The sequence below is a fragment of the Bufo gargarizans genome, chromosome 6 (genome assembly GCF_014858855.1).
Source record: "Bufo gargarizans isolate SCDJY-AF-19 chromosome 6, ASM1485885v1, whole genome shotgun sequence".
NCBI classification, from domain to species: Eukaryota; Metazoa; Chordata; class Amphibia; order Anura; family Bufonidae; genus Bufo; species Bufo gargarizans.
This window is the reverse complement of record NC_058085.1, coordinates 34,907,507-34,930,464: the sequence shown is the minus strand read 5'-3', so window position 1 is coordinate 34,930,464 and position 22,958 is coordinate 34,907,507. Positions and strand designations below refer to the sequence as shown.

The following is a 22,958-nucleotide window of genomic DNA, read 5'->3' as shown; positions in this document are numbered from 1 at the left end:
AAGGCACAGTCTAGTTGTAGTTTAACAAGGTTTTTCAGGTAATGCAGATCCATTTCCTGATGAACGTCAGGTTGGTGCAGCGGTTGAAGAAACTGTTCCATAATGTTTAATAAAATGTATTTGCTGCAGTTGCTGCTGCTACTTGCTGTTGCGGTATCGCTGGCAGCAGAGAGGGGCCTCTTGGTCAGACATGTGGACAGCAGGTATCTGCTCGGTGAAATCTGCAGCAAGCTGGGTCTATAGCGTATCCTGGTAATAGGTTAATTTGGCCTCTATTTTGGAAGCGGATAATAATTCCACCATTTTGCTTTTACAGTGAAGATTTACAAACAGATTGTAAATAGACATTTATCTTCGTTATGGTAATAATCTTTTTTAGCACATAACCAATAAAGCATGCAACTAGCCATGCTCACCAGCATGCCCGAGGACCCGGTTGTTTTGTTCTCTGACCCACACTGTGATGGTTGGTCAGGGCCAGGGTCATTATCATGTTTGCTAAAATGTGTCAGCCCCGTCTCCTAGCTGAAAACTTCATGTCCACCTCTATCACCAACTCCTCTTCATGTCCTAACTCTTCATCCTCCTCTACTTCTTCTTGAATGTGCAGGCTTCCAGCAGCCAGATGACGGAGAGCAAGATGCCGAAGCTGTTCTTCTTCCACATTCTTCCTTGTTGCCACCTCATTATGAGCATTTGCTCTAATCTAAGCATCAGGGAGATGATATTGTTGATGCCCCTGTTATTCCTGTTCACAAATCTGGTGGCCTCTCGAAGGGCCTGAGTACACATGTCCCTGATGAGCTGCCACTGCCTGAGTTCAAAATAATACATGCTCCCTGCTGTGGTGGTCAGATGCATGTTGTAATCATTGAACACTATGTTGCTTGTACAGACGATCCAGATACACATGGTGGAATTCCATTGAGTTGGAGAGTTGCAGATCAAGCAGTGTAAAGGCAGAATATGTTGCCAAGTTGTAGCCGATAGGGAAACATCCAGTAAAAAATTTGCTGCTTGATGCAGAATACCAACTGATCCAACGCATGGGTTCTCATGCCCAGGTTCAACAATTTTAAGAAAGCATGGCAATGCTTCAACTTAGTAGTACCATGTAAGAAAAAAGGAGAGCATGACATGCAGGACCATTAGATGGTAATAGTTGCTCCTAGAGTATTGGCCACTCACATTATGCTGTTGTGTGGAGAGCAGGAGGAGTAGTAGGAGCAAGAGAAGCAGTAGCAGATGATGCTGGTGACGATGATGACAAAAACAATAATTAATTACTTGTGGATATGGTCCAGCTACTAGCATGACGATGTGGAGGAGGCAGATGGGTCAGTTCGATTTTCCCAGGTGAGCATGTGATGCTGCTTCGCATGTTAGAGGAGAGCCATGGTTCCTACATGGCCAAGTCTTATTCTCTGTCTTCAGGACTTGGACACTGCAATGTATTTGTTGGCCGGCAATGTAGAGAGAAACTGATGACTGCACTGAGAGCCATTGCCACCGGTGTTTGCAAAATTTCTGCCACCGACACCACTCGCACTTGATCTGACAGCTTTTGAGCCTACACCAAAAGTAGCAGCAACATCACCTGCTCCTGAGTTACAATCCTATGTAGAGCTGCTGTGTCTTCTGAACAGATTTGACTTGGTGCTACTCTGAAAGGTTTTAAATGCCCCTTGGTCTTCAACCTTTAACCCCTATACTTGGATCTGGACTCCATTTCAGGGGAACCACCAGGATGGTCTCTCTTGGAGTAGTCCCTGTTCAGTAGACTACACACCCATGTGGGTGGACAGATTCCAGTATAATTTCTGTATAACTGTGATGCAGAACAATACGTCAGGTGCTCATAGTCAGTGAGCTGTACTCACAATTCTGCTCTAATGAACATCCTTTGCAGGGAGACGAGGAAAATCCCCACTAGAAGGATTTTGGGGCACACCCCGGAGGAAAAAGCAGAGTAAGAATTATCCTGAGCTGAAGATGAGGATGAGAGGGTCAGGAAGACCCAGTCTCCAGAACCAGATAAGGGAGGAGAAACCAGGAGAAAAGCTGGGGGGGTATAACAAAAAAGCCATAAACCCCGGAGTTGTTATGTGCAATATATCTCCTGGAGCATGAACTGCAGATAAGACATAGCTTCCATTACAACATTGGTAAAGGAAGAGATAGAGTTACACACACAGCTCTGCTACATGCACATCACAGGACTGGATTACATGATATTTCACATGCAGCTCTGATACAAGCTCAACATTATAAAGACTCCACTATATTGCAGGAACATCCCACATACTGCTTTCTACATCACATATACACAGCGCAGTTCTATGCACATCATTCAGACACAGCTCTCCTACATACACATCACACAGACAGCTCTGCTACATACACATCACACAGACAGCTCTGCTACATACACATTACACAGACAGCTCCGCTACATACACATCACACAGAGACAGCTCTGCTACATACACATTACACAGAGACAGCTCTGCTACATACACATCACACAGAGACAGCTCTGCTACATACACATTACACAGAGACAGCTCTGCTACATACACATCACACAGAGACAGCTCTGCTACATACACATTACACAGAGACAGCTCTGCTACATACACATCACACACAGACAGCTCTGCTACATACACGTCACACAGAGACAGCTCCACTACATACACGTCACACAGAGACAGCTCCGCTACATACACATCACACAGAGACAGCTCCGCTACATACACATCACACAGAGACAGCATCGCTACATACACGTCAGACAGAGACAGCTTCGCTACATACACATCACACAGAGACAGCTCCGCTACATACATGCAGTGTCCCAGGGGGTCAGTAGTGTATGCTGGGCTTTGTAGTGCAGATTGACCACTAACCTGGGATCCACTGTCGTCTTCCAATCGGGGCAAATGCTGGAACAGGCAGGTAGTTAAAGAGTTCGTGACGCCAGTGTCAATTAAACGGTGACACGCCGTGTATGATGTTATAAAAGAATGAAGCAAGCATAGGGTAGCCAACAAAAACTGGAACTTTACTGAATATCAGCGATAATAATACATGGACGCAGTTGGAAGCGCCGTTCCATGAAAGACAGTTGGTTTTCTATAAGAATACAGGTGGTTCTTGGAATTACAGGATGGCCGGTCTTAGCAATGTATAATACAGAGTGTTGATTGCAGGAGATGCAGTACAGGCGGCTTGCACACTATTCCTGACTGGTCCTGACACATGTGACTTTCTCTCCAAGGTCTAATGCCCTTTATCTGGCGTACCCTTGAAGCTGTCCTTATCTAGTACCTCCTCTGTTATCTTGAGTACCTCTTGCTTTATCTGATCGGCCTCTGTGGTATTCTGTGTCTTGGCTGATGGCTTACTTATGCTGTTTCATCTGAACGGATGATGACTCAGGAGGGGAACCTTTTCCTGGGATCCGGAACCCGGTTACAGGGCCTTTACTACCCTCTCCTAGTCGGCAGGCTTCAGGTCTGCTATGCTCTCACTGGCCCATAGCCTGGCCTTCACTCAGACACAGGATCATTTCTGACCTCTGCTCCCACTGTCTGTCTCCTGCTACTACTTCCTGACTGGGCCTTATATAACCTAGGGTTCCCTAGCTCCCTCTAGTGACTCAGAGCTGGAATGACACCCTAGCCGGCCTGCATATGCACGTTTCACAGTAACAGGAAAATACATAGCATGACATTATAAGATGTTTTATACCAACCTCCCCTTAAATACAGGGGGAACGACAATACCCAAGTGACCCTTCTGTAGTGACGGGCATTTCGCTCCTGTACACTACATACCCCGCTGCTTTAAGCTGAGTACGACCTCGTACTCCATCAGGGCCCGCCCAACTGGAATCATGACCTGAAATAGAGAAAGACACATGCATGCATACATATATGTCATTTACACTCTTATCAGACCCAATTGGCAAAGGTGAAGTCTGGTGACAAGGGGCGTTGTTCTCTTTTTCACAGGATAGTGAGTGGAACGGGGGCGCTGACCTGGCACAGCGAGATGTTTAAAGAACCAGGATAGTCCATGACAATAAATAAGTCCATAGCAATATCAACATCTCAGAGGCTTGCACATAGGAAGTCCATCTCTGGGCACATATACTTGAATAAGAAAACCGGTTATTAAATACTGTCAGCAGCACATATATAAAATGACAATACAGGACTCTGAAAATACCAGGGCCATGTTATCCTGGCAAGTCCTGCTTACCCTTTAAAATAGTGCTGACATAAAAATGTCTTTTCAACCTGAAATGGGGGTAAAAGGGAAAAAATGGTGCAAACTAAGGCACAACTGGGATTATAGCAGCGAACCGGATGTCCCAAACATAACAAGGGCAGCTGGAAGCAGTGGTATACAGTGGCACACTATTCAACTAGGATGCCACCGGCCGTGTGTAACTGGCAGCAAGCTTGACCAGCTCTGCCAACCGGAGGGACTAAACGGCCATTAAGGAGATGGACATGAGGGAAAGAGTACTCACATGCGAGTGTCATGTTCTTCCTCGGATGACGAGTCGACGTAGGGAACCTGCAGCAATTGTTCTGGCAAGGCCGGCCACATTTGGAAACCGTCACCCCTGACAATCTTTAGAGGGGGAGGCTTGTCTTTCACGGCCTCCATTTCGGCATCCGTCCTAGGAAACGGGAACCACCGCACGCCTCCTGCGCAGCCGAGGTCCGCCACCCAATACACCCTCTTGCGCAGGGCCTCTAGTTCAGCTTTCGTGCAGGTGAGCGGGGCTATCGGAGGTTCAGGGGCTGTGACCGCTGGGGTAACGATGGCAGCTGCTACTTGACGCCGGGCCTCAACACATTCCTCTGCCCGCCGGCAGCTGTCTTGCCGCTCCTTCTCTTCCTCCCGTCTCACTGCATCCGGAGGGGGATATCGCTCTTCCAGCCCCTGCAGCACGATGGGCTCCCAGAAAACGTCGGGACTGAGGTACGCCTGGCCATGCAGATGGGTGGTTCGGGCCTGTTCCACGTGTTCTCTCTCTGTCTCAACTGGCTCTGTCCTCTCTTTCTCAGAGTCCCAGTTCTCAGCCGGCGCCTTCGGGCGAGTCACTGCGGTAGCGTAGGGGCCCCTTAGACTTTCGGCGGGGGTATACTCTACGATCTCTCCCATAGTCAGATTATGGAGATGCTCCGGGAGGTAGTGCCGCTTCACCGATCGCCGGTTTACATAGAAGTCCCGGCCAGTCCCCAACTCCTGGATAAACCCGTAGCCTTTTTCCTTATCAAAGGACACCACGATCCCGCGGCGCCTTTCTAGCTGGGGCTTACCCGGAAAGGAGTCTCCTTGTATGGACTTGGCCATCTCTTCAAACCGCTTTTTCCGGCTGGTGTTCTTTTTCGCCACCGCGGCTCTCAACTCCTCCATAATAGCCGGCCATTCTGCGTGCCGGCGACGGATCGGTGGGGACTCAGGTCGGGTGATACTTAAGTCCATGGCCTGGGCCCAGGGGGTGGCCGTCCAGGCTAGAGGGTCCCATGGCCCCAACTCAGGAAAGTCCGGAGGAGTGGCGCCCCACTCGCACGAGGCCTCGGTGCACGTGGTATCGAACTCCGGCTCTTCCGCGTACGCCATCTCTTCACTCACTGGCTGCAGAGTCGACACTGACTCCTCCCACACACGGGGCCGGTCTACCTCAATCTGAGGCCCGCCTCCCAGGCGTAACTCACCAAGGAACTCAGCCACGTCATCACTCCTCAAGGTGGGTGGCGCTCCAGGGCAATCGTCTCCTCCTTCTTCTGGGAAGGTTTCGGCGCCAAATCTTCGCGCCTCTGCACATCCTGATGGCGCAGTAAAAAGCCTCATGGCGTCGGCGGCCATTTTAAGGGTCCTGATGCCGCAATTCACTGACAGCAAGCAGGATGATGAAAAGTCCAATAAAACACAGTCCACAAATGCGATTTTCTCTCTGGGGGTAGCGCAACACAGTACAGCGTCTCTGATTCCTCCCAGGCACAATTGTAATCCACAAGTTAGGAATAAAGGTTGCAGTCTTTGTAATACAGTGGTGGAATATTTAAAGCACACAGTTCACACTTCTCTGCACTTCAGAAGTATGCGGATCCTGTTCGTGACGCCAAAAAGAGCGATGCAGTGTCCCAGGGGGTCAGTAGTGTATGCTGGGCTTTGTAGTGCAGATTGACCACTAACCTGGGATCCACTGTCGTCTTCCAATCGGGGCAAATGCTGGAACAGGCAGGTAGTTAAAGAGTTCGTGACGCCAGTGTCAATTAAACGGTGACACGCCGTGTATGATGTTATAAAAGAATGAAGCAAGCATAGGGTAGCCAACAAAAACTGGAACTTTACTGAATATCAGCGATAATAATACATGGACGCAGTTGGAAGCGCCGTTCCATGAAAGACAGTTGGTTTTCTATAAGAATACAGGTGGTTCTTGGAATTACAGGATGGCCGGTCTTAGCAATGTATAATACAGAGTGTTGATTGCAGGAGATGCAGTACAGGCGGCTTGCACACTATTCCTGACTGGTCCTGACACATGTGACTTTCTCTCCAAGGTCTAATGCCCTTTATCTGGCGTACCCTTGAAGCTGTCCTTATCTAGTACCTCCTCTGTTATCTTGAGTACCTCTTGCTTTATCTGATCGGCCTCTGTGGTATTCTGTGTCTTGGCTGATGGCTTACTTATGCTGTTTCATCTGAACGGATGATGACTCAGGAGGGGAACCTTTTCCTGGGATCCGGAACCCGGTTACAGGGCCTTTACTACCCTCTCCTAGTCGGCAGGCTTCAGGCCTGCTATGCTCTCACAGGCCCATAGCCTGGCCTTCACTCAGACACAGGATCATTTCTGACCTCTGCTCCCACTGTCTGTCTCCTGCTACTACTTCCTGACTGGGCCTTATATAACCTAGGGTTCCCTAGCTCCCTCTAGTGACTCAGAGCTGGAATGACACCCTAGCCGGCCTGCATATGCACGTTTCACAGTAACAGGAAAATACATAGCATGACATTATAAGATGTTTTATACCAACCTCCCCTTAAATACAGGGGGAACGACAATACCCAAGTGACCCTTCTGTAGTGACGGGCATTTCGCTCCTGTACACTACATACACATCACACAGAGATAGCTCCGCTACATACACATCACACAGAGACAGCTCTGCTACATACACATCACACAGCGACAGCACCGCTACATACACATCACACAGAGACAGCTCCGCTACATACACATCACACAGAGACAGCTCCTCTACATACATGTCACACAGAGACAGCTCTGCTACATACACATCACACAGAGACAGCTCCGCTACATACACGTCACACAGAGGCAGCTCCGCTACATACACGTCACACAGAGACAGCTCCGCTACATACACATCACACAGAGACTGCTCCGCTACATACACGTCACACAGAGACAGTTCCGCTACATAGAAACATAGAATGTGTCGGCAGATAAGAACCATTTGGCCCATCTAGTCTGCCCAATATACTGAATACTATGGATAGCCCCTGGCCCTATCTTATATGAAGGATGGCCTTATGCCTATCCCATGCATGCTTAAACTCCTCCACTGTATTTGCAGCTACCACTTCTGCAGGAAGGCTATTCCATGCATCCACTACCCTCTCAGTAAAGTAATACTTCCTGATATTACTTTTAAACCTTTGCCCCTCTAATTTAAAACTATGTCCTCTTGTAGCAGTTTTTCTTCTTTTAAATATTCTCTCCTCTTTTACCTTGTTGATTCCCTTTATGTATTTAAAAGTTTCTCTCATATCCCCTCTGTCTCTTCTTTCTTCCAAGCTCTACATGTTAAGGTCCTTTAATCTTTCCTGGTAAGTTTTATCCTGCAATCCATGGACCAGTTTAGTAGCTCTTCTCTGAGCTGTCTCCAAAGTATCAATATCCTTCTGGAGATATGGTCTCCAGTACTGCGCACAATACTCCAAATGAGGTCTCACTAGTGCTCTGTAGAGCGGCATGAGCACCTCCCTCTTTCTACTGGTAATGCCTCTCCCTATACACCCAAGCATTCTGCTAGCATTTCCTGCTGCTCTATGACATTGTCTGCCTACCTTTAAGTCTTCTGAAATAATGATCCCTAAGTCCCTTTCCTCAGATACTGAGGTTAGGACTGTATCACTGATTTTATATTCTGCTCTTGGGTTTTTACATCCCAGGTGCATTATCTTGCACTTATCAACATTAAATTTTAGTTGCCAGATTTTTGACCATTCATCTAATTTTCCTAAGTCCTTTTACATTTGGTGTATTCCTCCAGGAACATCAACCCTGTTACAAATCTTTGTGTCATCAGCAAAAAGACACACCTTACCATTGAGGCCTTCTGCAATTTCGCTGATAAAGATATTAAACAATATGGGCCCCGGAACAGATCCCTGAGGTACCCCACTGGTAACAAGACCTTGGTCTGAATATACTCCATTGACTACAACCCTCTGTTGTCTGTCCCTCAGCCACTGCCTAATCCATTCAACAATATGGGAGTCTAAGCCCAAAGACTGCAATTTATTGATAAGCCTTCTGTGTGGGACAGTATCAAAAGCCTTACTAAAGTCTAGATAAGCGATGTCTACTGCACCTCCGCCATCTATTATTTTAGTCACCCAATCAAAAAAATCAATAAGATTAGGCTACTTTCACACTTGCGCTTGATCGGATCCGTTCTGAACGGATCCGATCATATTAATGCAGACGGAGGCTCCGTTCAGTACGGATCCGTCTGCATTAATAACTTAGAAAAATTTCTAAGTCTGAAAGTAGCCTGAGCGGATCCGTTCAGACTTTCAATGTAAAGTCAATGGGGGACGGATCCGCTTGAAGATTGAGCCATATGGTGTCATCTTCAAGCGGATCCGTTCCCATTGACTTACATTGTAAGTCTGAACGGATCCGCTCGCCTCCGCACGGCCAGGCGGACAGCTGAACGCTGCAAGCAGCGTTCAGCTGTCCGCCTGGCCGTGCGGAGGCGAGCGGAGCGGATCCGCTCCATTCAGACTGCATCAGGGCTGGACGGAGGCGTTCGGGTCCGCTCGTGAGCTCCTTCAAAGGGAGCTCACGAGCGGACCGACGAGCGCAAGTGTGAAAGTAGCCTGAGTTTGACATGATCTCCCTGAAGTAAACCCATGCTGTTTTTCATCTTTCAATCCATGGGATTTTAGATGTTCCACAATCCTCTCCTTAAGTATGGTTTCCATTAATTTCCCCTCTATTGATGCCAGGCTTACTGGCCTATAGTTGCCTAATTCCTCCCTACTTCCATTCTTATGAATGGGCACAACATTTGCTCATTTCCAATCTTCTGGGGCGACTCCTGTTGCCAGTGATTGGTTAAATAAATCTGTTAATGGTTTTGCTAGTTCACCGCTGAGCTCTTTTAATAGCTTTGGGTGTATCCCATCAGGCCCCTGTGACTTATTTGTATTAATTTTAGACAGTTGACTTAGAACCTCTTCCTCTGTAAAGACACATGCATCAAAAGATTCATTAGTCTTCCTTCCTAACTGAGGTCCTTCTCCTTCATTTTCCTTTGTAAAAACTGAACAGAAGTATTCATTGAGGCAGCCAGCTAGTTCTTTATCTTCTTCTATATACCTTCCTTCTTTAGTTTTTAATTTGGTAATTCCTTGTTTTAGTTTCCTTTTTTCATTTATGTATCTGAAGAATGTCTCATCGCCTTTTTTCCCTGACTGAGCTAATTTCTCTTCTGCCTGTGCTTTAGAAGCTCTTATAACTTGTTTGGCCTCTCTCTGCCTAATCTTATAAATTTGCCTGTCATCCTCGTTTTTTTTTTTTTTATAATTCCTAAATGCTATCTTTTTGTTTTTAATGATTTTGGCCACTTCTGCTGAGTACCACATTGGTCTCTTCCTTTTTTTGCTTTTACTGACAAGCCTAATGCAATTATCTGTTGCCTTCAATAGTGCCACTTTTAAGTAGTCCCATTTCTCCTGGACTCCAATGAAACTGTTCCAATCTGATAGGGACCCGTATACCACTAATCTAATTTTAGAAAAGTTAGTTTTTCTAAAATCTAAAATTTTTGTTTTTGTGTGGTGTGACTCAGTCACTTGTACTTATAGTAAACCACACTGACTGGTGATCACTAGATCCCAAGCTTTCCCCTACAGTAATATCAGATACCAAATTCCCATTTGTGAATACTAAATCTAAAATGGCCTCCTTCCGGGTTGGCTCATCCACTACTTGCTGTAGAGATAATCCCAGTAGGGAATTCAGAATATCTGTACTCCTGGCAGAACTAGCTATTTTGGTTTTCCAGTTTACATCTGGAAGATTGAAGTCTCCCATGATGATAACTTCCCCCTTCAATGTCATTTTAGCTATTTCCTCAACTAGTAGATCATCTACACATACACATACACATACACATTGTAATTACACCCGGATGCCACACAAACTTCAGGTCATCCAGCACGGATGGCAACCAGCATAGCAGCACCTGGTCATGTGATCCCCTGACTCAGTCTACTCATAATCACATGGACATGAGATCATTGCAGGTCCTTTATCTTCTCCAGCAGCAGAGACTGGAGCCTGACTCCTCCCACACATGATCACATGGTCATGACATCATCACAGGTCCTTCACCTCTTCCAGCAGCACAGCCTGGAGCCTGACTCCTCCTACACATGGTCACATGGTCATGACATCATGAAAGGTCCTTTAGCCCACTAGTCTCCTCCCTCCCCCATAGATGTAGTGTCCAGCGGTGCAAGGTGGAGGTATGTGTACAGTCACCGCCATTGTCTGTCAGGATTACTGGGGGAGGGGGGTCATTAACCCCTTCAGGACTGGTGGTTTAATGACCAAGCTTACTTTTGTTTTGTTTTTTATTGCATTCTAAGAGCTATAACTTTATTTATTCCTCCTGTACAGAAACCATATAAGGTTGTACGAATTGTGGATATAATTCGAAATGAGCGAATGTCACATTTTGAAATTCGTTCAATCTTTGTTTACTGGTAAAAGGTGAATTGCGTTATGGAATCGGTTACCACGGACCATAACGCAATTTTATGACGGAATGCATAACGGAATGCCTTCAGAGGCATTCCGTTATTCACTCCGTCATAATAGAAGTCTATGGCCTGCATAACGGATCCGTCCCGTTTCCGCTATGCAGGGGAGTGTTCCGTTATGCATTTCGTCATAGAATTGAGTTATGGTCCGTGGTAACCGATTCCATAACGCAATTCACCTTTTACCAGTAAATGAAGATTGAACGAATTTCATCTCTAATTATAATCAGCTACATTTTGGGTCACTTATAACTTACTGATAAACTTTTATTAAGTTTTGCTGGGGAAATGGTAAAAAACAGCAATTCCTTGATTATTTCTTACACTTTATATTTCCGCAGTCACGGTGACAGATAATAGATGTGTTACGTTTAAGTACTGGAGGTTTTAATGTTTTATTCATTTTGCACAATAATACGTTTTTTTTCCCTAAAAAAGATATTTTTGCTGCTAAATTCCAACTATTAGATTTTTCCGTCACTATCGCCGTATGCTGCTGTGTAACTAGTCATATATTTTAATAGAACCGTATTGGGGGAGATATAAAGTATTGATTTACTCTATTATTTTTGGTGTTTCCCCTGTTGTCCGCCAGGTCGTGTCAATCTGTGGCTCCACTAATCACAGTCTGCAGGAGGCAGAGTCTGGAACTGGAAACGGGAGGAGCAGTTAGAAAAAGGTATATCAGGAGGGGGGGGGAAATAGAGTAGGGGGGCGGTCGGAGAGTCCATACACCAGAACCTGAAGTCCACACCAGGCAGGGGATGGTATAGATGATAAATGTGTGGGACCATAGTGACCCTGCTTCCTTACACACATATGATCTGCCCACTATTTATAAAAGTGGTAGAAATTGTGAATTTTTTAAAAATTGCAATTTTTTTATACCACAGTTCTGGTGCAGGTGGATAACTCTCCCCATTACTCCTATACTGCACCAAGAACTGTAGGAGAAGAGAAATTACAATACAATATCTACACATCTCCTCCGATGTGTCCCCTTATTATCTCCAGTCATTGTATCTTAAATTGGGATTTTGCAGGATTTTCCATCGTCTCATCTTCTCTCCATTCAGGTTCCTTCAATATAGGATCCGCTCAGTGGATATCTTCTATATAAGATCCTTCTCCTGACTGACCCGTCAAGGATGGATAGGGACAGGGACAAGATGGCGGAGAGTATAATAAATCTCACCCTAGAGATCCTCTTCCGGCTTACTGGAGAGGTGAGAGATTCTGATGATGTCACATTACATCATCTTATCTATTTTACTAACAGATGGACATGACTGGAGAGGTGAGGGACTCTGGAGATGTATGGAGTGATATTTATTACTGTGTCTCTCCATAACCAGGACTACACAGTAGTGAAGAAGACCTCTAGTGGGCGCTGTCAGGACCCTGTGTCTGAAGGATGGGGAAGAACCCTGAGCCCAATCACAAGGCCTCCACCTCACCCCCTGATACATGAGGAAATCAATAGAGAGAAGATCCTAGAACTCACCAACCAGATGATTGAGCTGCTGACTGGAGAGGTGACACTGCTGGGAATGCTGGGACATTATACAGTAACGCCTAACAAATATTTAGAAAGGCTCTACCAGCAAACTACTGGAGCTCGGCCCTTCAGTTACCAGCTGAAAAGTAGGAATAAATGAATAAAAATATGGGCTGGCTCACAGTATTTTCGCATGAAGTTTTATTAATAACTATACAAAAAAACTTTGTGTCATCATATCAGCATATATAAACATGTAAATTACATAAGTATGTGCGGAGCTCACGAACAAACTTGAATAGCTGGAGTACTCCTAAGTATAGGACCAGAGTGGCTATAGTGAGGCTGCAAGGAATGATTACTTAGACCGCTTGAATGTCCAGGACATGAATCTCGATTGCCAGGTAATTGAGACAAAGTTGTAACACAGTTGCAGCAGCGATTCCAATACGTCCTTGCTGTAATTCTCACAAGAAAGGTTTCTCTGTTCGGGTATCCTGTGATAAATCAGGACCGCTTTTTTTATAAGCAGTGTTCCACTTATTTTTTAGCTGTTAGCTTGCAGCGCAAGACCTCAGACCCGTTCGTTCACTCAGCGTCCCACGTGTCCAGCCAGGTAGTCGATCGCTGGAAAATGACGTAGGTGCCCGTGGCCGTCAAACACACGGAAGATGGTTAAGCTGAGCTGGGCTGGTGGTTAGCTGGGCCTGTCTGGCCGGCAGTAGTGGATACAGCACGGTTCAACCTTAAACTTGTGGTGGTATTAGATATAGCAGCATAAGTTTTAGTCCATTTTGTAGATGGTTGATGAATACAAAAAGCCTTTCAGATGGTTTGTAGCGTCTTCAAATCCTTATAGATGTTGCAAAGGTTGAAGATTAAGGAAAGTCCTTTTCTTGCATATTTGGTAAAAAACCGCACCTATAGCCTTGGTCTCTATACACACTAGACGCGTTTCGGAAACAAGTTCCTTCCTCAGTAGACAATCATAGAATGCACATGAGCATTCTATGATTGTCTACTGAGGAAGGAACTTGTTTCCGAAACGCGTCTAGTGTGTATAGAGACCAAGGCTATAGGTGCAGTTTTTTACCAAATATGCAAGAAAAGGACTTTCCTTAATCTTCAACCTTTGCAACATCTATAAGGATTTGAAGACGCTACAAACCATCTGAAAGGCTTTTTGTATTCATCAACCATCTACAAAATGGACTAAAACTTATGCTGCTATATCTAATACCACCACAAGTTTAAGGTTGAACCGTGCTGTATCCACTACTGCCGGCCAGACAGGCCCAGCTAACCACCAGCCCATCTCAGCTTAACCATCTTCCGTGTGTTTGACGGCCACAGGCACCTACGTCATTTTCCAGCGATCGACTACCTGGCTGGACACGTGGGACTGCTGAGTGAACGAACGGGTCTGAGGTCTTGCGCTGCAAGCTAACAGCTAAAAAGTAAGTGGAACACTGCTTATAAAAAAAGCGGTCCTGATTTATCACAGGATACCCGAACAGAGAAACCTTTCTTGTGAGAATTACAGCAAGGACGTATTGGAATCGCTGCTGCAACTGTGTTACAACTTTGTCTCAATTGCCTGGCAATCGAGATTCACGTCCTGGACATTCAAGCGGTCTAAGTAATCATTCCTTGCAGCCTCACTATAGCCACTCTGGTCCTATACTTAGGAGTACTCCAGCTATTCAAGTTTGTGCGTGAGCTCCGCACATACTTATGTAATTTACATGTTTATATATGCTGATATGATGACACAAAGTTTGTTTGTATAGTTATTAATAAAACTTCATGCGAAAATACTGTGAGCCAGCCCATATTTTTATTCATTATACAGTAACGCTATGAAGGGATCTGGGTGATGACTGTATCATTGTGTTGTCAGGTTCCTATAAGGTGTCAGGATGTCACCATCTATTTCTCCATGGAGGAGTGGGAGTATTTAGAAGGACACAAAGATCTGTACAAGGACGTCATGATGGAGGATCATTGGCCCCTTACATCACCAGGTAATAGACATGACTAAATACACACGTCCTCTCATTGTCTGTATGTAAGGAATGAATTCAGTCACTGGATGTGTTTCCTACAGTTAAGGTAGAGAGAAGAACACCGGAGAGATGTCCCAGTCCACTTCTTCCACAGGATGGGTCAGAAGAACATCACAATGTCCCACAGGATGATCAGGTAGATGGAGATAAGGCCTCATGAATTGTCCCCTATGATCTGTAGAAGGCTGTGAAGATCTTGTGTTCAGTCTTGTTTTATCCACCAGTATTATATGTTTTATCCTTGTATTATAAGAAAGGTGGAGATGGCAGGATTACAGCTGACCATAGACATTACAGGGTGTCTGGATCTTCTCACTAATTTCTGGTTATAGAGACTGCTGGTTGGAAAAAGGAGCCAACAGTAGACCTGCAGATATTTGGGTCAAATGACTCCTGCTGTCTGGTCATGTTTGGTTGTCATGATAATTACTGATCTTTTTTGGTCACATCAAACCTTCCACCTGACTTCTGCAACTGTCTGACGTTTAGATTTTTTTTTTTCACAGCTTGTGAATCCGGGTGAAGATCTGAACATTATATATGTTACAGAGACACATGTGAGGGGTGATGAGCAGAGTATAGAGGACATTCCTACAGATATCCGCCCAGGTGAGTAGTGACCACTAAATAAAGCAGAGAAGACTCACAGATTCTGCTTATTTATTGGCTGACAATTGTTCTTTAAGATTTGTGTTTTCTGTTAGTTCAGCTTTATGTTCAACAAAATTAAATATGGATAAGAATGGGATAATGCAGGCATGCTCAACCTGCGGCCCTCCAGCTGTTGCAAAACTACAACTCCCAGCATGCCAGATCAGCCTACAGCAGGGCATTGTGGGAGTTGTAGTTTTACAACAGCTGAAGGGCTGTAAGTTGAGCATGCATGGGATAATGTTATACTGGAACCTAGGAAAACATAGTAACTTAGTTTGTAAGGCTGAAAAAAGACATCTGTCCGGCCTGTTATCCTGCAGAGTTGATCCAGAGGAAGGCAATCAGAATAACTCCCTGGATCAACGACCCCTCTCTAGTAGCTATAGCCTGTAATATTATTACACTCCAGAAATACACCCAGGCCCCTCTTGAACTCTTTTAGTGAACTCACCATCACCACCTCCTCAGGCAGAGAGCTCCATAGTCTCACTGCTCTTACCGTAAAGAATACTTTTCTATGTTTGTGTACAAACCTTCTTTCCTCCAGACGCAGAGGATGTCCCCTCATCACAGTCACAGTCCTGGGGATAAATAGATTATGGTTATTAGATTTCACCTCAGTCATCTTTATTCCGAAGTGAATAACCCTGGCTGTCACATTTATGTTTACTGACAACTAAAATGTTCGAATAGTTCCTCTTTAAATCTGTAGAAACCTGCAGCTCAATTTGTGAAAATATATCATAATCTCTTCAGTGAGAGACAAAAAAATCAACACAAGCAGTTATGTTTGTGTCCCAGCTCAAAATCTTTTCTGAACTAATGGCTCGTGACCCATTTATTTTCTGAATCCGTATGCAAACAATAGCCAATCATCATTATGCCTTTCCTATTGTGACAAAACTTTACCAATCATCATGAAACCGTCAATTTAACACGCACATATATTAGTTTTGTATTAATATTTTTAGTGATGTGAACAGGTAGGTCTTTGGGTGCTTATCCTTTACTCTTGCCCCCACTGCCTAGATTTTAACAGAACTGGCAATTTCTAGTTTTATCTTTCCTTTTTGCTAAAAAAAACCATAAGCTATTCTATTACAGAATAAAATTCCCTTGAATAATCCCTTCTGGTAAATTCTCTAGTCCAGAATACTATCATAGTGATAATGTCGATCATAGGAGAAAGAGTTTTGCAGACTATACTCCCTATGGGTTACATCAGATTTTGGAAATGCAACTAGCAAAATATGTTGATGTTACTAAGTTCAGTGAGTGTTGTGAAGGACACAACGTAAAGCACATTTCTGTTTTTAAACCCACTCCCAGGGGTGCACCACCGGTGAGGCCAGGTGAGGCGATCACCTCAGGCAGCACCAGGTACGGACAAGAAGGGGGGGGGGCAGCAGAAGGGCCATGAGCAATGAGCTCTTTCATTGTGGAAACGCTCATCTCTACATATTCAACTGCTTCACTGTACTCAGCAATACATTTGAATGCTGCGACTGGGCACGGGAGTGATGTCTCCCTGGCCCAACGTTTCCTCTAATAGGCTTTAGTCCTACTTCATGTAGCCAATCAGAGGCCGGTGTCATCATTATCACTGTGTTTGAGCCGGGCGTTTCAGTTTTCGCCTCAGGCAGCAGAAAGGCTAGGTGCACCCCTGCCCACTCCTAGCCTGTGCTTGTGATAACCCAGCCTTACATTCACTCCAAAGCCATGACTTCTTTGTATATGACCATTCTTCTCCTCCTGCATGCTCTGTTTGGAGCTAAAGTGCATCTGGCCATAAGGGAGTGTGTGGGACGGATACCACCTAATAGCACCGACTCACAGATCCCTTTATGGTTCTCCACTGAGCATTTCACTGGAAAATCCTATAAACAATCCTATAAAAATGTTGGCTTCAGCACAGAAGTGGAAAACTACAGGACAATAGCTTGAGGTTTACTGCTAGTTTTTTTTTATATGCTTTGCTATCACATTGTCAGTTAATAATTTAATTTTGCTAAATGCTTTGCTGTTTATAGATACATTTTAATATATAGACATGTTATGAAATATGAATTTATTTTAAGGTTCTGATAATAATAAAATGTGTTTTGTTCTTGCCAGATGACTGTTTGACGAGCTCAGAGGGACATCTTCAATCCTCACAGTCTAAAGCAAATAATCGTGGAATCACAGAAGATACTTGTGAAGCGCATACGATTATCTCAGATATTCACTCTATAATTTATAGCAAAGACCTATCATGTGATCCTTTTAAACTGTTCCGATCCGATTCATCACAGAGAAACAAAAGTCAAAACAGGGGTGATAACCACGAGAGCATTTGCACGGAGGAGAATCTGTTTTCATGTTCAGAATGTGACAAATCTTTTGCTCTCAAAAAAAGTCTTGTTAAACATCAGAGAATTCACGCAGGGGAGAGACCATTTTCATGTGTAGAATGTGGGAAACATTATATCCATAAATCAGAACTTGTTAGACATCAGAGACGTCATACAGGGGAAAGGCCGTTTTCATGTTCAGAATGTGGGAAACATTACATGCATAAATATGATCTTGTTAGACATCAGTTAAGTCACACAGGGGAGAAGCCATTTTCATGTTCAGAATGTGGGAAAAATTATATTCGTAAATCAGATCTTGATAGACATCATAGAATTCACACAGGGGTGACTCCATATTCATGTGCAGAATGTGGGAAACGTTATAGCCTTAAATCAAAACTTGTTAGACATCAGATATTTCACACAGGGGTGAAGCCATTTCCATGTTCAGAATGTGGAAAATGTTTTACAGATAAATCAAATCTTAGTAAACATCAGAGAATTCACATAGGGATGAAGCCATTTTTATGTTCAGAATGTGGGAAACATTATATCCATAAATCAGATCTTGTGAGACATCAGAGAGTTCACACAGGGGAGAAACCATTTTCATGTTCAGAATGTGGGAAAAATTATATGAATAAATCAGAACTTCATAGGCATCAGATAACTCACACGGGGGTGAATCCATTTTCATGTTCAGAATGTGGGAAATGTTTTAAAGATAAATCAAATCTTGTTAAGCATCAGAGAAATCACACAGGGATGAAGTCATTTCCATGTTCTGAATGTGGGAAACATTATAGTTATGAATCACAACTTGTTAGACATCAGAGAATTCACACAGGGGAGAAGCCGTTTTCATGTTCAGAATGTGAGAAATGTTTTATGGACAAATATAATCTTGCTAAACATGAGAGAAGTCACTCAGGGGAGAAGCCGTTTTCATGTTCGGAATGCGGGAAGTGTTATAGTGTTAAATCAGCTCTTGTTATGCATCAGAGAATTCACACAGGGGAGAAACCATATTCATGTTCAGAATGTGGGAAATGTTTTAAGCAGAAATCAGATCTTATTATTCATCAAAGAATTCACACAGGGTTGAAGCCATTTTTATGTTCAGAATGTGGGAAATGTTTTACTCAGAAATCAAATCTTGATAAACATCAGAAGAGCTTTCACAAGGATAAAGCCATTATTCTAAATGCAGGAAATCCTTCATCAGAAATGGGATCTTGTTAGACATCAGATAATTCACACAGGTAAAAAGCCATTTTATCCTCAGTATTTGAGAAATGTTTTAAATCCCATCATCTCATGGAACTCATCAGGGAAGTAGCCCGTTACATTTTTTTAATTAATTTTATTGACAACTACTACTAGGGGAAAAAAAGTATAACCATTACAGTTAAAGTCACCAGTTATGCAAGGGAAAAGGAAAGCATGTAAAAGATCGAAATGATGATTATGAAATGTATGCAGTTACCAATAAAAGGTCTTTTAAAAGAAAATAGAACCCAGGTAATATAATGATGTATCAAACATAGAGAAAAAAAAAATCATCTTTAAAATGGTTCCACATGGTGTATATATAAATATATATATGTAAATAGCCTTACTTACTTTACTGCTTCCACACTGCACCGATTCCAAGACTGATCAGATACTGCCATTCTCTATTTGCTGCTGTATCGATGATGTCCTCACACAGGAAGATGTGACAGTAGCAGCTAATCATAAAGCAGAATCTGAGCTACCATCCACTCTTCCTGCATTACCTGATAAATGGACTTATACTGCAACAAATGAGGCTGAACATAGATCTTATAGAGCACTATACTTCTACCACCCTATCTTTTTTAACTTAACCTATTGGGGACATATGACATACTGGTACGTCATGATGTCCTGGTACTTCCGATCACCGCCGCTCTAATTTGTAAAATATGTTTTGTATACCTTGAGGGGAGTAGTTTCTAAAATGGGGTAACTTTTTTGGAGTTTCTACTCTAGGTGTGCATCAGGGGGCTTCAAATGGGACATGGTGTCAAAAAACCAGTCCAGCAAAATCTGCCTTCCAAAAACCGTATGGCATTCCTTTCCTTCTGTGCCCTGCCGTGTGCCCGTACAGCAGTTTAGGACCACGTATGGGGTGTTTCTGTAAACTACAGAATCAGGGCCATAAATATTGAGTTTTGTTTGGCTGTTAACCCTTGCTTTGTTACTGGAAAAAATGGATTCGAATGGAAATTCAGAAATGTTATCTCCATTTGACATTAACTCTTGTGAAACACCTAAAGGGTTAATGACATTTGTAAAAGTCACATACATTTGTATCAGTTTTGAATACCTTGAATGGTGTAGTTATGTAAGCCTCACAAAGTGACTTCAGACCTGAACTGGTCCTTAAAAAGTGGGTTTTTGAAAATTTCTGAAAAATTTCAAGATTTGCTTCTAAACTTCTAAGCCTTGTAACGTCCCCAAAAAATAAAATTTTATTCCCAAAATGATCCTAACATGAAGTAGACATATGGGGAATGTAAAGTAATAACTATTTTTGGAGGTATTACTATGTATTATAGAAGTAAAGAAATTGAAACTTGGAAATTTACAAATGTTTCCTCATTTTTGGTAAAAACATTTTTACTCCATGTTACCAGTGTCATGAAGTACAATATGTGACGAAAAAACAAACTCAGGATGGCCTGGATAAGTAAAAGCATTTTAAAGTTATTCACATATAAAGTGACACTGGTCAGATTTGAAAAAAAATGGCCTGGTCCTTAAGGTGAAATATGGCCGTGTCTCAAGGCTATGTACACCTTTGGGGGCTTTTTGTTTTATTTTTGCATTGTACTTATTTTGAGCTAAAAATCTTTTTTTCAATTGGTCTTTATTAAAAATATAGAATCCTTTTATTTGTACAGAGCTGAGATTCTCTAGTAGCAGCATGTGGATTTTCTGTCCGTTGGGAAGCTGACAGACTCCTTATCTCTGACATTATAAACACTCATTGTAGCTCAGTTCTTATCTTACTGATAAGAATGCAGCTTAAATAAGTGTTTATGACCTCTTAGTAGTTTATAGAGAAGGTTTATTAGATGGCCAGCACAAAGGTAAAGTGAAAGTACCAGTCACACAGTTAGAAAAAACTTTAACCCTTTGTGACAGAATGACTCAATATTTTTAATAAAGGCCAATGGAATATGTGATTTTTAGCCAAAAAAGAGTAAAATGCAATCATAAACCAAACTTGCCTCAAAAGGTGAGATAACCTGACCTGGATGAGTTGATTTAGCAGTGAGAACTATATTTTGGACCCACTGCATCTAAACATTTACGAAAAATGAGAATAAGTTGGTATGTGTATAAAAACCCATCTATCCAGCAGGGGTGTTGGCTCCGAAGGTCCCAAAGTCAAGTATTCCCGATAAAAGCAAATTGGGCAAATAATCAATAAAGACAAAGCCTTTAACCTAACCACTGGCCTCTTTCCCCTGCTGATTAATATTAGATCTACTCAAATGACATTTTACTTTTTACAGCTACAACTGAAGACAAGATCCAAGACAAAACTCCAAGATCCTGAATGCCCCAAAGAAATCAAGAGAACAAGCCAAATGAAGTAACAGCAATTAAAAATGGGAAATATACATCTCAGGCAAATATTCTTCTAATGACAATAGTAAAGGGAACAAAACTATCTTCCTGTCACAGTGTAGAGGGAGGGGAGGAACACCAGAATGACAACAGAAGGAAAACGACCATAAACTAGGCCTTAAGGCCAGGGAAAGGAAAATGGTGACCACCTAAGGATACCCTAAACCTAGCCCTGACTCCTGTCAGTTTAAATAGACCCTGAAGGTGGGAATATTAATACACCGTAAACCTAGGCCCTAGTAACCCTGAAAATCCCTAGGAGTAGTGACAGGGTCTGAGACTACTGGTTCCTTCCCAGATGAACGAACCAGCGTCTCCCAGAGGCCTAGTAAACAACAAGCAATTGAGTACGACAAAATACAAAGAGAAGTACACTTATCTTCAATAGAAAATGGATGAGCAGGAACTCAGATGAGGACCACACACCAGCTCTTCCAACTCCAGGCAGAGAATATCAACCGCATGGTATAAAGTGTGAGTCCAGACTAAATAGAGGAGCAGTAACAAACACAAGCTACAGCGAGACAAGAGGTGTGGTCATTACCAACAACAGTGCAAAAAGTTAAAACAGATAGGCTGTCAGATGACCTAATGTGCAGCCAGTCTCTCAGATCCTCTAACCTCTGTCACTGGAGGGACAGTGACACTTCCTGTCTGGTATCTCTGACCACTGAGCCTCACTGAAACTCCATCATATGCCAATTTCACACAAGTGTATTCATTACTCACTTCTGAAACCTGCTATTTCAAGACAGGCACATGTTTTAATGTGAATTTGATGATTTGAGAATGAATAAGCTCACGCAGGCTAAGTGAATAAATATATTTACTAAGTGTTATTAACTATAAGATAGCACACACATCACATACATACAGAATAATAAAAAGTAAATAAACATCACTAGCCTTAAATATGCAATATGGGGTAGGGATCCGGTCAATCATGCTATAACACATGGCTGTCTACCACGTTATAATACATCACTGACACCTCAGGGTGTACAAGAGATAGGGCAAATCAATACTTACATCCTACCTAGAGTGAAGTTCCAAGTGGAGTCCCCCCCAATTGTCGGTGCAGGGGGGGACTGCTCCTCCTGGGGGATCGGTACATTACAAGGAGTTTTATTACACAGACTACTAAAACTAATCTAAAATAGACAAAGTTAAATGGGACCTTATTCCTTTATCCGGGTGACTGTCAAGCAAAGGAGGTGTAACGGTTGGTTTCCATGGTGCGATGAAGCAGGCGATTGTCAGGAAAGAAGCGTTTCTTCCCAAAACCTGCCTGCTCATCAGTGGAGGAGAAAGCTACATTTACCTGCAGCAATTTCCTACACTGTATAGGGATGAGATGAGCGATCACTAATGCCGTTGCTTGTGTTTCTGTTTAGACTGCATGATCTGCCCACAAACAATGATTTAGGTGTCTTCATGATTATTTGTTTCACCCAATGAAACGAGCATTTCGCTCGTTCATCAGGTGATTTTCCTCACCTTTACACACTTTGAGAATGTACAAAATGTTCGTCCCCAATAATCTGTCAGACATTTGGGTTGTGTAAGAGGGCCTTAAAGGGAACCTGTCACCAGTTTTATGGTGTCCTAACTAAGGGCAACATAAATAAGTGA

At 43.2% G+C, this 22,958-nt stretch overlaps 2 protein-coding genes across 2 annotated transcripts in view; both read left to right on the top strand.

The window, feature by feature from the left end:
* Window positions 1–19,666, top strand: part of LOC122941939 (oocyte zinc finger protein XlCOF6-like) — a 52,382-nt gene extending 32,716 nt beyond the window's left edge. Inside the window, exons 2-4 of the mRNA XM_044299437.1 lie at window positions 13,162–13,226; window positions 15,231–15,285; window positions 17,446–19,666. Coding sequence (XP_044155372.1) covers window positions 13,162–13,226; window positions 15,231–15,285; window positions 17,446–18,908 — 1,583 coding nt within the window. The 3' untranslated portion in view covers window positions 18,909–19,666. The remainder of the gene's footprint in view (window positions 1–13,161; window positions 13,227–15,230; window positions 15,286–17,445) is intronic.
* The window catches only part of LOC122939925 (zinc finger protein 501-like), a 551,407-nt gene that overhangs the window by 21,021 nt on the left and 507,428 nt on the right, over window positions 1–22,958 (top strand). The gene's annotated exons all lie outside the window — the stretch shown is intronic.